The sequence below is a fragment of the Petaurus breviceps genome, unplaced genomic scaffold (assembly GCF_028583685.1).
Source record: "Petaurus breviceps papuanus isolate PSGF00001 unplaced genomic scaffold, PetGlider_PUasm1.0 126, whole genome shotgun sequence".
NCBI classification, from domain to species: domain Eukaryota; kingdom Metazoa; phylum Chordata; class Mammalia; order Diprotodontia; family Petauridae; genus Petaurus; species Petaurus breviceps.
Window position 1 is genome coordinate 13,199,951 of NW_027185655.1, and position 13,200 is coordinate 13,213,150.

At 36.8% G+C, this 13,200-nt stretch overlaps 1 protein-coding gene across 6 annotated transcripts in view; it reads left to right on the plus strand.

The window, feature by feature from the left end:
- The window catches only part of WDFY3 (WD repeat and FYVE domain containing 3), a 325,015-nt gene that overhangs the window by 226,238 nt on the left and 85,577 nt on the right, over nt 1-13,200 (plus strand). For 4 of the 6 annotated variants that reach the window (XM_069093019.1, XM_069093035.1, XM_069093026.1 and 1 more), the window contains 4 exons: nt 127-261; nt 4,245-4,499; nt 7,379-7,612; nt 12,335-12,434. In XM_069093019.1, coding sequence (XP_068949120.1) covers nt 127-261; nt 4,245-4,499; nt 7,379-7,612; nt 12,335-12,434 — 724 coding nt within the window. The remainder of the gene's footprint in view (nt 1-126; nt 262-4,244; nt 4,500-7,378; nt 7,613-12,334; nt 12,435-13,200) is intronic. The other 2 variants (XM_069093044.1, XM_069093062.1) reach the window with 1 other exon arrangement.

Below are 13,200 nucleotides of genomic sequence, written 5' to 3' on the forward strand. Positions count from 1 at the left end.
CATACTACGACTATGTGATTGTCAAACAACAATTTGGTCATTTAAAGATGTCGGAGTATTAGAAGTCTGAGTTCCTATTGAAGAAAAGACTCTGTACCCAATTATTGTTTTACTTCACTCCCATAGTTTGATTTGGATTCCATTTGGACATTTATCTTTGGAGTTCCTGCCTCCAGTGGGACTGTGGTCTCTTCAATACATAATGTTTGCACAGAAGCTGCTTTTCTGTTGTTGGGAATGCTTCGCAGCATGCTAAATTCAGTAAGTATGATGCAGCACTGAGAAATATTAATAACTCTCCATCTGCCTCTACTATTCTGAATAGAAGACACATTAATCAAAATGTTCTGCTGTGATATAGATTTACTGGGTTACTTTAAGAATCTCATTCCCACAATTTTCTTCTCCATGATAATAATACTTTATATTGATATAGATAGAAGAACCTTATAAAGCATTTATTCCAATATATGATATTGTTATTATATTTCTCTTAGAACTAAGGAAATTCAGTAGTTGTGAGGTACAATGCCTAGCTAATTCCCATAATATAAACTTACTTGTGAAGCATTTTCCAAATTTGTCAGTCAAAATATACTAACTTTTTAATGTTAGGGGTCTGTGGGCAGAATGGGCACAGATATAAGTACAAATGTCAGCACTCACATAGAGAACAAATGAGGCCAAGGGGGTTTCAGTTCCTGATGAATGGAAATCATTTTCTCCCTTAGGCATCCCTTTTTTAAAAAATTAATTAATTAATTTTTTGTTTTCAACATTTACTTCCACAAGCTCTTGAACTTTAAATTTTATCCCCTGTCCCCAAGATGGCATGTAATCTGATATAGGCTCTACATATGCATTCATATTAAACATTTTCATATTAGTCATACTGCAAAGAAGAATTATAACCAATGGAACGAACCACAAGAAAAAAGAAACAAAACAAAAGAAAAAAAGAGACGAAGTACATAGCATGCTGTGATCTGCATTCAGACTCCGTAGTTCTTGCTCTGGATGTGGATAGCATTTTCCATCATGAATCTTTTGGAGTTGTCTTAGAACCTTGCATTGCTGAGAAGAGCCAAGTCTGTCATAGTTTTTGTTTTTTAATTCAGTTCTTTTTTTTTTAGTTAATTTATTTGTTTACTTTTAGTTTACAAGATTCAGTTCCACCAAGTCTGTCATAGTTGATCACCACATAATGTGGCTGTTACTGTGTACAGTGTTCTCCTGGTTCTGCTCCCCGCACTCAGCGTCAGTTCATATAAGTCTTCCCAGGGTTTTCTGAAGTTTGCCTGCTCATCATTTCTTATAGCACAGTAGTATTCCATTACATTCATATGTTCAGCCATTCCCCTAGGTGTCCCTTTCTGATAGACACCAAGGGTTAGGTGGATGATTGAAATCTTCCTAACGTCCTGAAGCTACTTCTCCTCAGACTGTTGGGTTTGTCATGTGTCTCTCAGATCCCAGTGCAGATGCTACCATTCGCCACTTGTGTCAGAAAGATACTGTTACCCGTTTGAGTTGCCAGTGGCATCTCTGGCTCTGATGATCTCCTGAGCTGACCCCATTTCCTGAGGGCTAGGTAGGGAAGAAGATAGGGCTCTCTTCCAGCCCTCAGGGATTCCATCTCCAAGGCCTGGCTAGTGCTGTTCCTCTGCCGGTGTGGCCTTCCATTGCAAAGCCAGGGCTTGGTCAGCCTTACTAGGTGCATTATACTTAAGAACAGAAGTGTTTTTGAGTCTTTCCGCCAGTCCCAAGGTATTTCCTGAGTGGCACTATCTGCCCTCATCCAATGATTAAAGCACTTTATTCCTTCCAGATTGATTAACGACTTGTTGACAACTAGTTTATGCTTTAATTCAGTTGCAAATGTCTGAGCCTTCTGTTTTTAAATTAACTTAGATAAGGTTTTTTTTTAATCTCCCACTCTTATATCACGTATTGCTATAAATGTTATGGTAAATTTATCTCAGAGGCTCATGATGTTTGTTTTATGACATTTTTCCTTATCAGCTTCCATCATGTAACATTTTAATCTGTGACAAAGCATTTTCATCACAACCACCTCCTGAGATCGGTAGTGCAAGGCTTGTTTTGCAGATTGCAGATACAGAGCCTACTTTTTAAAGATGAGGAAGCAGAGGGCCCAGAGAATTAAAGTAGAAAAGAGTCCAAGATCACACAATAGCAGAGTCAGTATTTAATCCTTGGTATCTGGTTCGATGGACATCCCACTCTCTCTTATCCTACACTATGACGTATTTGTAGATAGTGAAGATCGGTGTGCTTAAAAATATCTCCCCACAAATCCTGAAATTCTGACCTGGAGATGACTGTGGTTTGACACATATACACACCTGCAAGAAAGGTGTGGACAGCAGTCATTCTTGCCCTAAGCACATGACAGAATGACCCAGCCATTTGTCACAGGTACGGTTACAGAATAACTCACCTTTGTGTGATGCTTTATCGGATGCCACATTCTCACACTGACAAGCAACTGAAGCTGACAGTAGTTAAATAAAAGTGATTTTTTTCAGTTACACAAATAAGCAAACATCACACTGGGCTGTGAACCTAAGAATGTTCTGATTGCAGACCCAGTGTGCTTCCCTTAAAAGCACGTTGTCTCACAAAGCAAACACAAAAAGCAAAGTCCCTGCACTTTGCACGTAGAAACATTTATAGCCAGGTGATACAGTCAGGCCTCCATACTTCAAAAACCTGTAATTTAAAATTTATTTATTTATTTAATTTTTTGCTTTTTGGAGGACAAATGGGGTTAAGTGACTTGCCCAAAGTCACACAGCTAATAATTGTGTCAAGTGCCTGAGGCCGAATTTGAACTCAGGTCCTCCTGACTCCAGGGCCGGTGCTCTATTCACTGCGCCACCTAGCTGCCCCAATTTAAAAAATTTTTAAACTTTTTCATGGAAACCTTTAAAAAGTGTATTTCTTGCTTCCTTGCCTTAATTATTTTTTGGGGGGGCTTTTTGGAGGACAATTGGGGTTAAGTAACTTGCCCAAAGTTACACAGCTAGTATTTTTGTGTGGGTGTTAAGTATCTGAGGCTGGAACCAAACTTGGGTCCTCCTGACTTCAGGGCCGACACTCTACTCACTGCGCCACTTAGCCGCCCCCTTCCTTGACTTTTTAAAAAGTGTATTGAACATACTTCAAGTTTTTGCTGATTCAGGGTATTATCAGGTACATCAGTTATTATACTACAGCCTACCACTATTACTATAGTAGTACTAAATAAAGTACCATTGTATAATATATATGTATTATATTGTATTATAGTATACAGAATGTAGGGCTTATTGAGATAGTTTATCCTTAGACTGAGTGGCCTAGACTTCTGTGCTGATTAGAGAGAAAAGGGAATTAGGGGATCTGAGATAATTGTTATTTTAGAGCTGTAGAAGGATGAACAAATATCCATCAATGTACCATCAAATGACCCTAACTTCACACATGTCACTACATGTTTTCAGCCCAGCTCCAGTACAATAAAAATATCTTTTAATTTTCACTAGCGCTTTTTTTTGTTATTTTTATGTCTTACAACCTAACGGGAGAAACAAAATGTAAACAAATATTTAAAAAGCAAGCTTATATGCAAAATAAATTGGAATAATTAACTGAGGGAAGGCACTAGAATTAAGAGGGATTGAAAAAGGCTTCCAGTAAAAGAAGGGATTTTAGTTGGAACTTAAAGGAAAATCAGGAAGTGTTGCTGAGAAGGGAGAGCCTTCCAGGCATGGAAGACTGCCAGAGAAAATGCCCAGAAAATGTCTCTTGTGTTACACTTTAATTTGTCTTTGATTTTCCATGGAAAGGTTTCTGTGAATATCAAAGAAAGAACAGTTTTGAATATCCATATTGTACAGGGAGGAGTCTGTTGTGGCAATAAATATTTCATGGTATCATATTAATAATATGATTTAATTAATTAATAATATTTAAAATTAATTAAATTATTTTTATTTATTATACATTTAGTATTATTTATTTAAATAAATTATGTTATTAATAGTTAATTAATATTTATTATAATAATATTAATCAATATACAAATTAATAATATTAAAATTAAAATAGTTCATGGTATTTGTATTTGTGCTGGTGTGTGTGTGTGTGTGTGTGTGTGTGTTTTAAATATGGTTTCAGTGAGTTTTCATCATGCTTTTACCTGCCCTAACTCTTTATTTCTCCTCTTGCTTCCATAATAGCCCTGGCAATCAGAAGAAGAAGGGTCTTGGCTCAGAGAATATCCTGTTACTTTGATGCAGTTTTTTAGATACTTATATCACAATGTCCCAGACCTCAGTTCAATGTGGATGAGCCCAGAGTTTCTGTGTGCATTAGCAGCTACTGTCTTCCCCTTCAATATCCGGCCTTACTCTGAGATGGTACGTGTTGGAAGATTTTTCAGAGTCCTTTCTAGCCACTGCGCGAATAAGCCAGCACAGATTATAGTAAAACAGGTACATAGTTTATTTATCCCTCAAGAATGTGATGTACGCTATCAGTAGGTGATGGACGTGTGTCCCACAGATGACATTCATGCATATGTACATACATGTGTGTATGCATATTTATACACATATCTATGTATGGACATATTATACACACAGGATCTAGATGTAAATCTGTATCTTTCCCTCTGAGCTACAAGACCCAGTTGGAGTAAGTTCAGGGAGATCACATAAGCAGCAAAAGATGCATTTTTAGGAAAAGAAAGAGGATGCTTAAAATATTACAAAGGCCTGTAGCATAGCTGTTTACACTAGCCCAAAGAATACATTTCTTCTTTAGCGGTTAATTAATTAGAATTTATTAATCTGCTACTGTGTGCCTTTTTAGACAGAATAAAGAGAACTGGGGGAGTTCCTATAACTCTTCCAAGCCGTCTGAGTTTTCTTTTGTAACTCTAAAGTGATCAGGTACTGAAGGAGACATTTAGGACATTCAATGTCATACAGAAAAAGAAAGAAATATAATAATAGCAAATGGAGTTTGTCCATGTTCTCCCAAAAACCTACTTTTGACATAGGAAAGGGAGAGGAAAAATGCCCTACCTGGAATTAGTCTGTCAAATAATCTTTTATGAAGCAACCCAGATTCCAGTCTTTGGTAACTTTATATTCAACCTATAACATATAACTTCATTTTGTAGAATATCTCCGATACCCCAAACATTTTAGTCTTAGTTACTCCTACATCACTGGGAGGCCCGTTTCCTTTCCTTTCACACCATTCTTACCATTTTTCTCATGGTACAGTTCTCAATTCCTCATTGCTGAATGAAGCTACCTATTAAAACCGCGTAGAAGATTCTGTGTGACCTACAGTTTTGGTTTCAAAGCTCTAATTCTCATTTGTGAATTTTTTTGCACTCGTTAAGCATGGTCCAATTAGGAAATTGAATTATTGTAAACTTTAGGATTTCATCATTTTCAAAAGTATCAATGCATCCATCATTAACTGTAACAGATTTGTTTGAAGTTTATTTTTCTTTATCTACTCTATTGTAAAAGAAAATCCATAATGGATTGGTGATGTGGACATGGGATTACTCTGTCCTGTTATTCCCATCTTACTCCAGGCCACAATGATGTTTATATTCCCTCCTTGCAGCCTGGTGTTGTGGATAGGGCGCTAGAGTCAGGAAGACTCAAGTCCAGATTCCTGAAGCATCCTAGCAATGTGACCCAGGCAACTTAAACATTTTGTGCATTAGGTTCCTGGAATGTAAATGGGATGTAAAATCCTCCCCAACCCATTCTCCATCCTCATGGGGAGCCCATTAAGGGAAGCTTGCTTGTAGGAAGACTTTCACACCTTTTGCTAATTTCTAATCAGGCACTGAGTCAGGTTGTGATGCCTTCTGGCTCTGAGAAGTGTATGTATATTCTGAGTTTGTATTTTGCTTTGGGGGCTCACTTAAAAGAAGAATCTTGTGATTCCCTGGTTGAGATTTTGAGTGGCCGTATGTCCAGAGCTTCCCAACTGCTCAAATGTAAAGGCTCTCTCAATCCAGGGATGTATGTAAAGTGTATAGTTGATTCAGGCAGTCAGAGCCCTGTCTGTTGGTCTTTATTTCTCTGCTTGTGTTTTCTCTGAAGTTCAGGGTGCTGACTTTACCTGTGAACTTGTGAATGTAATTAAAAAAGATTGTTAACCCCTTAAACAGCTATCTTTTCTAGTAAAGCAGATCTAAGAACCTGTGCTAGCAACCATCCTGGGTATGCCAGTGTGGTTGCCACTACAGTTCCTTATTTGTAAAATGAAGGGATTGTACCCTTTGCCTCTAAGATTTCTTCCAGCTCTAAATCTATCATCCAAAGATATAAAATGGATTGTTTCCTTTTCTTATTCAGTTCTGTTGCATGGAGCAAAACAGTCATACCAACTCTCCTCCCCTTCTCCCCACCCCCATGCCCCCTTTATGTAGAGATAATCACTATTTTAGAGCTGTGGAAAGATGAGTAAATGCCCAACAGTGTACTATGAAATCATCCTAACTTATTTCATACATGTGATTACATTTTTTAGCCATGCTGCAATATGACAAATATCTTTTACTTTTCTTTCACACTTTTTATTATTTTTGTGTCTCTTGAATTTTCCCTTTGATTTATAATTCTCATTAGCTGTAGAAAAACTGAATAAATGGAAAAACTCCTTTTAATTGTTTTTTATTATTCTAATCCTAAATTCTACTCTGATATCAAGTCCTGAGCTGAAAGTTTGACAGCTTCTCCTTGGTCAGTTTATGACGATTCAGATCGTGATCTTTGCTTTGATCTATGGGGGAGACTTTGGTCAAGTCACTTTCCCTTCTCTTGCCCTTTGTTTCCTCTGATCTAAAATGAGGACATTATGCTAGATCAGGGGTGGAACCAGAAAGTTCCCCACCCTGTGCTAGATAATCTCCAAATGTCCCTACTCCTTCCAAATAGCTAATTACGTTCTTTTTATTCATTTTAAACAGTAAGTCATTATCTTGATATAATCCATTAAATTAATTTAAGATGATCATATATTAGTTAAATTTAACTAATAATCAAGAAACAAATCTTTAATTTAGAAATCTTTTGGATTAGCATTTTGTAATATTGCTTTCATCCATTTCAGTTGTGAAGTAATTTAAAGAACTCCTTTTTTATAGTATGATGATTTTTAACCTTAAGTGAATTAATTTGTGAAGTAATTGAATAATAGGTAAACTATATAAAATGGTCAATACTATTATAATGTAACTTATACTTATGTAAAAAACAAACAGAAATGAGCACTTTGCTAAATAAAAGTTAGTAGTAATGGAAAGACTAAAGCATTTTTCTGTTTTATTTTTAAACAGGTTACTGATCTTGATGATGAAGTAGGGTCTCCAGCGGAAGAGTTCAAAGCCTTTGCAGTTGACACAGGAATGAACAGAAGCCAGTCAGAATACTGTAATGTCGGCTCCAAAACCTACTTGACCAACCACCCAGCAAAAAAGTTTGTTTTTGATTTCATGCGAGTGTTGATTATAGACAATCTCTGTCTCACACCTGCCAGCAAGCAAACTCCACTGATTGACCTGCTGTTGGAGGTAACATCAAGGAAATGAGCTTATCTCAATGTAGATTCATTGCTAGAGGTAGAATGTGCATAATCCATCAGGATCAAAAAGATGTTTGCAAATTTCCCAGTTGATATTAGCATTTTGTAGTAGAAACGTAAAAAAATTATTTCTCACATATTAAAACATTTGTCACATCTCTGCCCATAAAGGTACTTTGGGGTACCCCGAGAAGACTGGAATGATTAGAGATGTTGTCTGCATCCCCAGGGTTACAGATTAGTTGCTTTGCACCAGGGAATTACCCCAACTTGAATTCCAGCCCCATTTTCTTGTAGCTCTGTTTCTGCATCAGAATGAGAATGTGACCAAGCACCTTTCCTTATAGCATTGATAATTCCTGAAAACCATGAAAAATGTTTCCCTGCCAAATCTCAGGAAAAGTGAAGGGGAGTAGGAAAAAGATTTGTCCCACAATCTTACTTGCTATAAATCAGCCCCTATAAACAGTGGTTTTGTTTTATCAGTACTCTGTGGGCAGTAAGTCCTCCCTCTGGTGGCTAACAAAAGCACTGCAACCTAATACTCTTTATGAAGGTAATCTAATAGATTGTTTAGTAAAACAACTTTACCGTCATTAACAACTTGGACACTAAGCAGACAGAATGGTTTTGGGATTTTTTGGTGTTCTCCGAATTCTCTTTTCACTAATGAGACATACAATTGAATAAAATGCTGACCTGTTAAATTTTCCAATACCAGCCATCTCAGGGAAGAGAGATGACACCTGATATTTATGCAATATATTTTTCCACATGAAGTAGAAAAAATGAAACACTCCTCCCAACAAAGCACTGAGAAGGGACAGCACCAAAGAGGAACAGATACAGGCTTGGGCGTGACCTTCTAATCTGCAGTAGAAGTCAGAAATAAATGAAATAATGGGTGAGAAAGCACAAGTAACAAATGTTCCTGGGTAAGGAATGACAGGAAGAAAACAAGTACATATATCTCACACTGGTCAGACCAACCTGTGACATAAGAAAAAAGTGACAAATGTTAGATGGGCTTTTATGAGATAGGAACACCAGTGGAGCTATGGATTGGGACAATCCTTTTGAAAAACAGCTTGTAGGTACTCCCAAAGAGTGCTTAAATTGTGTATATCAGAAATTATACCACTAGGCCTGTGCCCCAAAGAGATCAAAGAAAGAAGAAAAGGATATATATGTTCAAAAATATTTACAGCTTTTTTCATGGTAGCCAAAATCTGGAATCTAAAGAGTTGTGCCTCTCTTGGGTAATGGCAAAACAAAATATAAGAAATAAGGATTTTCATAAGAAGTAAGGAATTTCAGAGGAAACCATGAGACATCTTATAAAATAATAGAAAGTGAAGTGAATAAACCTAGGAGAACAAGCTATACAGTGATGACATAGAGAAAAAAACTTTGAAAGACTTTAAAATTGATCAACTCAGTGGTAAACCACAAGTATTAAGTAATGAAGGTGAAACAAGACACTTCCTGTTAGAGAGGTGATAAATTTAGAAGGTGTAGATACACATTTTGGCCATGGCTAAAGTGGAATTTGGTTTGTCTAACAATGCACCTATATATTGAGGCCTTTTTTTTTTTTTTAATTTTCAGTGGAATGGAAGCAAGGTAGGAGGAAATACCCGTTAATTTTTTAAATGTTTCCTAATTGAAATAATTAAAGTTCAAAGAAAACAAAACCAATCCAGTTGGAATTAATTAGAAGGGAAATGTAACTGGGAGAAATACTATATAGGGTCTGAAAGATATAAGAACAGAAGCCATTCCACAATAAACATCAAATTGATAAATAGATGTTATAATAGAAGCAATATCCTCCACTCACATGCAAGTTAGGCTCCTTTTTCCTTAAAATGTATTGAAACCATTCTTAAGATTTAATTACCATGGGGCGGCCAGGTAGCACAGCGAGTAAGAGCACCAGCTCCAGTGTTGAGAAGACCTGGAGATCGAATCCCGGGCTCAGACACTTAGCACCCACCCAGAAACACCTGGCCGTGTAACCTTGAGCAAGTTACTTAACCCCAATTGCTTAGGGGCGGCCAGGTGGCTCAGCGAGTAAGAGCACTGGCTCCAGAGTCCAGATGACCTGGATCAAATCCGGGCTCAGGTACTCAGCACCACACCCAGAAATAACTGGCCGTGTAACCTTGAGCAAGTTACTTAACCCCGATTGCTTTAAAAAAAAAAAAAGATTTAATTACCATAGGGAACTCAAAATATCAGGCTGTTGACATCACTTTCTGGTCTTGTAAGTACAAAACAGTCATGGCAGACCACCATGGGCTCCTCATAGACTTGACCGCTTCACTTAGCTGACTCAGTTCAGGATGCCCTCCATGCTTATTCTCTTTTGAACATTCTCCTGTTATACATAAGTAACAGAATTGTACCTTGAAGAGATTAAGTCATGGGCAAAAATATTTATAGCAGCACACTTTTATAGCAAAGATCTAGACACACTGGGTAGCTATCATTTGGAGAGTTGAAGAGTTATTGCATCACAAAAAATAAAAAAGACAAATGGTTTCAAAGGAACCTAGGAAAGCAAGTATGGATAGATACAAAGTGAAGTGATTAGAACCAGAACAAAGTATACAGGGATTGCAACATTGTAATGATGGCACCAACTTGGAAAGACTGAAGACTTGGAATAATACCATAACCCGCCACCACTTTAGAAGGCCAATGATGAAGCATAGTTTCTGCCTCTTTGCTAGAAATAAGACATCCATTTTAAGATATGACTAACATTTGGCTTTTTTGGGTATCTTGGCCATTCTTGTTTGCTATATATGAAGACTTTCTCATGGTAAAAGAAATGAATGAAAAAAAAAGAAAATGAATGAAAAAGAAAAAAGGGACAGTAGTGCTTCCGAGAAAGGGAAAATCATCAATAATTTTTTTTAATATGCAAAAGAAAACTGAAGGAGGTTGAGGGAGAGGCATGCAACAGTATAACTTTGGAGTGGATGCATTAAATTTATTGTTAGTATTTTTTTTAAGTTGTAGCACAGTTTCATTTATAGTCCTTGAAACATTCATGGTTGTTGTTTTTTTAAATTCAAAATAACAAAGAATTAAAATCTCAGGAGAAAAGCTGATAGAATTGCCTCTGCTGAATGATTTAGACATTTACTTGTTTGAAGAGAGAAATAATGGATTAGACGATCTCCAGGGGACTACTCAACCCCTTGATTCTGTTTAGAGATCAATTTTCTGCCAGACCAGTTTGATACCAGAATGAGTGGGAAGAGGAATGTGTGAAATCTACTTCTCTAAAAGTCATTGCACATAGCGTATTTCCATCTTTGCCGAATAGTTCTTGAAAGCAGGTGAATTGACCAAATACTCTGTTGTAGATGATAACAAAGCTTATAGTAACTCCTCTTATAACTTCTGCTCTTCAGCACCCTCTCTTGGTACCACCTGGCTTCCCTTACCACTACTGCTAGGGTTTTCAAAAGACCACAGTAGCAGTAGTTCCCAGAAGTAAGTGTATAACTAAACCATTCATCCTTTACTCATTCGGTCAACCTCTTTAAGAAGATGCTGAGATGTATTGAGAGAGGGGAGTCTCAACTGGCTTGTGATCTGTAATGGAGAGATAAATATCTGCATAATTAGTGTGCAATATAGCACATAAGTCATTAAAAGAGGTTGGAACAAGTTGCTGTGAGGGTTCCAAGGATCGCTTCCTCTGTACCCAGGTGGTCTGTGAGTGAGGTGGCATCTGGGAAAAACAGAGTCAGGCAACAAACAGTTCCTCAGCAAAAGTTCTGGGAGTCTCAGCATCCTGCAGGCTCAGTGGGAGTCAGTAGTTGGATAGCACTCCCAAAACACTAGAATTATCTTAGGCTACAGGAAGAAAGACATGAGGTCCAGGAATTAGGAGGCAATTGTTCCACCATAGTTCTTTCTGGTGAGACCACTGTAGCATTGCATTTAGTCCTAAGTACCACAGGCAAGGAAGGATGCCGGAGTTGTAACTGACTGCAAGATCATACCATGTGAATAATGGTCAAAAGTACTGGGCGTGCAGAACTTGGAGAAGAGAATATCCACACTGACACTTACGTTCACCCAACTATGTGATGTGAAGGAACAAAGACCTCTCACATGGAAGAAGGATTTAGACTTAAATCTTCTTGGTCCCAGGTCACAGAACTAGGCAAGACAGGTAGAAATTTCACAGAGGTCTTTCTAGTGTTGGAAAGTTCCCCTGACAGCTATCCAGACTGGAGCGGGCCTGTTAGAGACTCAGAGATCAGCTTGTCGAACCATGGAGATCTCTTGGCAAATGACAGATAGCTACTCAGATATGGTTGTGGAAGGGATTTCTAAAAATTCTGGAATATATAACTTCTAAGATTCCTTCTCTGTGATTCTCTCACCTTTAAAAGTTTAATATTCCATTGGGGAGATAAATCATGCACACCACCAAGGAACAGAATTTGTGAGATTAACAGGTATGAAAGCTTTATCATAGTGGAGATGGTCACTTCATTACAGAAGACTAACGGGATTTCATTGATAAAAGTGAAATTTTAAGATGTATGAACATTTGCACCATTTCATATCATACTTTGCTATTTGAGAGTTTAAAAGTTTAATATGTTTGATGATATTGCTAGATTGAAAATCTTATTATTTTTTTCCTCTGTGGGATTATAATCCTGAGTCTTTTCTTTTGCAGGCTTCTCCTGAAAGATCTACAAGAACTCAGCAAAAAGAATTTCAGACTTATGTTTTAGATAGTGTCATGGACCACTTGCTTGCAGCTGATGTTTTATTGGGTAATTTCATATTTTAACTTTGAATTTGACCAGTCATCTTCCATTAAGAAACCCAAATGAATTTTAATTTCATCTTCTTCTTCCTGTTTGAAGTAGGTATAGAAAAGAAAAATCCATATATATATATATATATATATATATATATATATATATATATACACACACATACTTTTTTTAAGGATTTTTCTTTTCTTTACCTACCTTCCATCCATTAAATATAGAAAAAAGCAAAAATAAAAATCTTTCAATAACTCTGGCCTACATTTTTCATATGAATTGTGGCATGTGTGTTTGGGGTACTGAGATGTGAAGGTTGGGCAGAAAAAAAGGAAAGAAAGACTACATGTAAAAAAAATCCTCCTTTTTTGAATAGTTTAAAGTTATCTTCCTTTTATGAATATTTAATTCTTGCAGACTTTATAAAGTAAACTACTTACAGAGTCTAATTATTATAACGGCTTAGAGGTTTTTTGTTTTGTTTTGTTTTTTGCAAACTTTCTATGAGAGAGGAAATGCCCCCTTTGTCATTGTATGACATGAAAAAAAATGTATTAAAGTGTAGCATGGTAGCAGTTTCTTCTAAAAATAGAAGAAATGTTTACATTAAAAAAATTATTTCGGTGCATGTGCTAGTTTCATTCTTTGTGTCCCCAGTCTTTAGAACATTTCTTTTCACATAGCAGGCATTTAACACTTGCCAAATTGGATTGGCATATTATTTTAATCATGGATGCCAGAATGTTCTTGTCATGTTACTTTTTTTTTT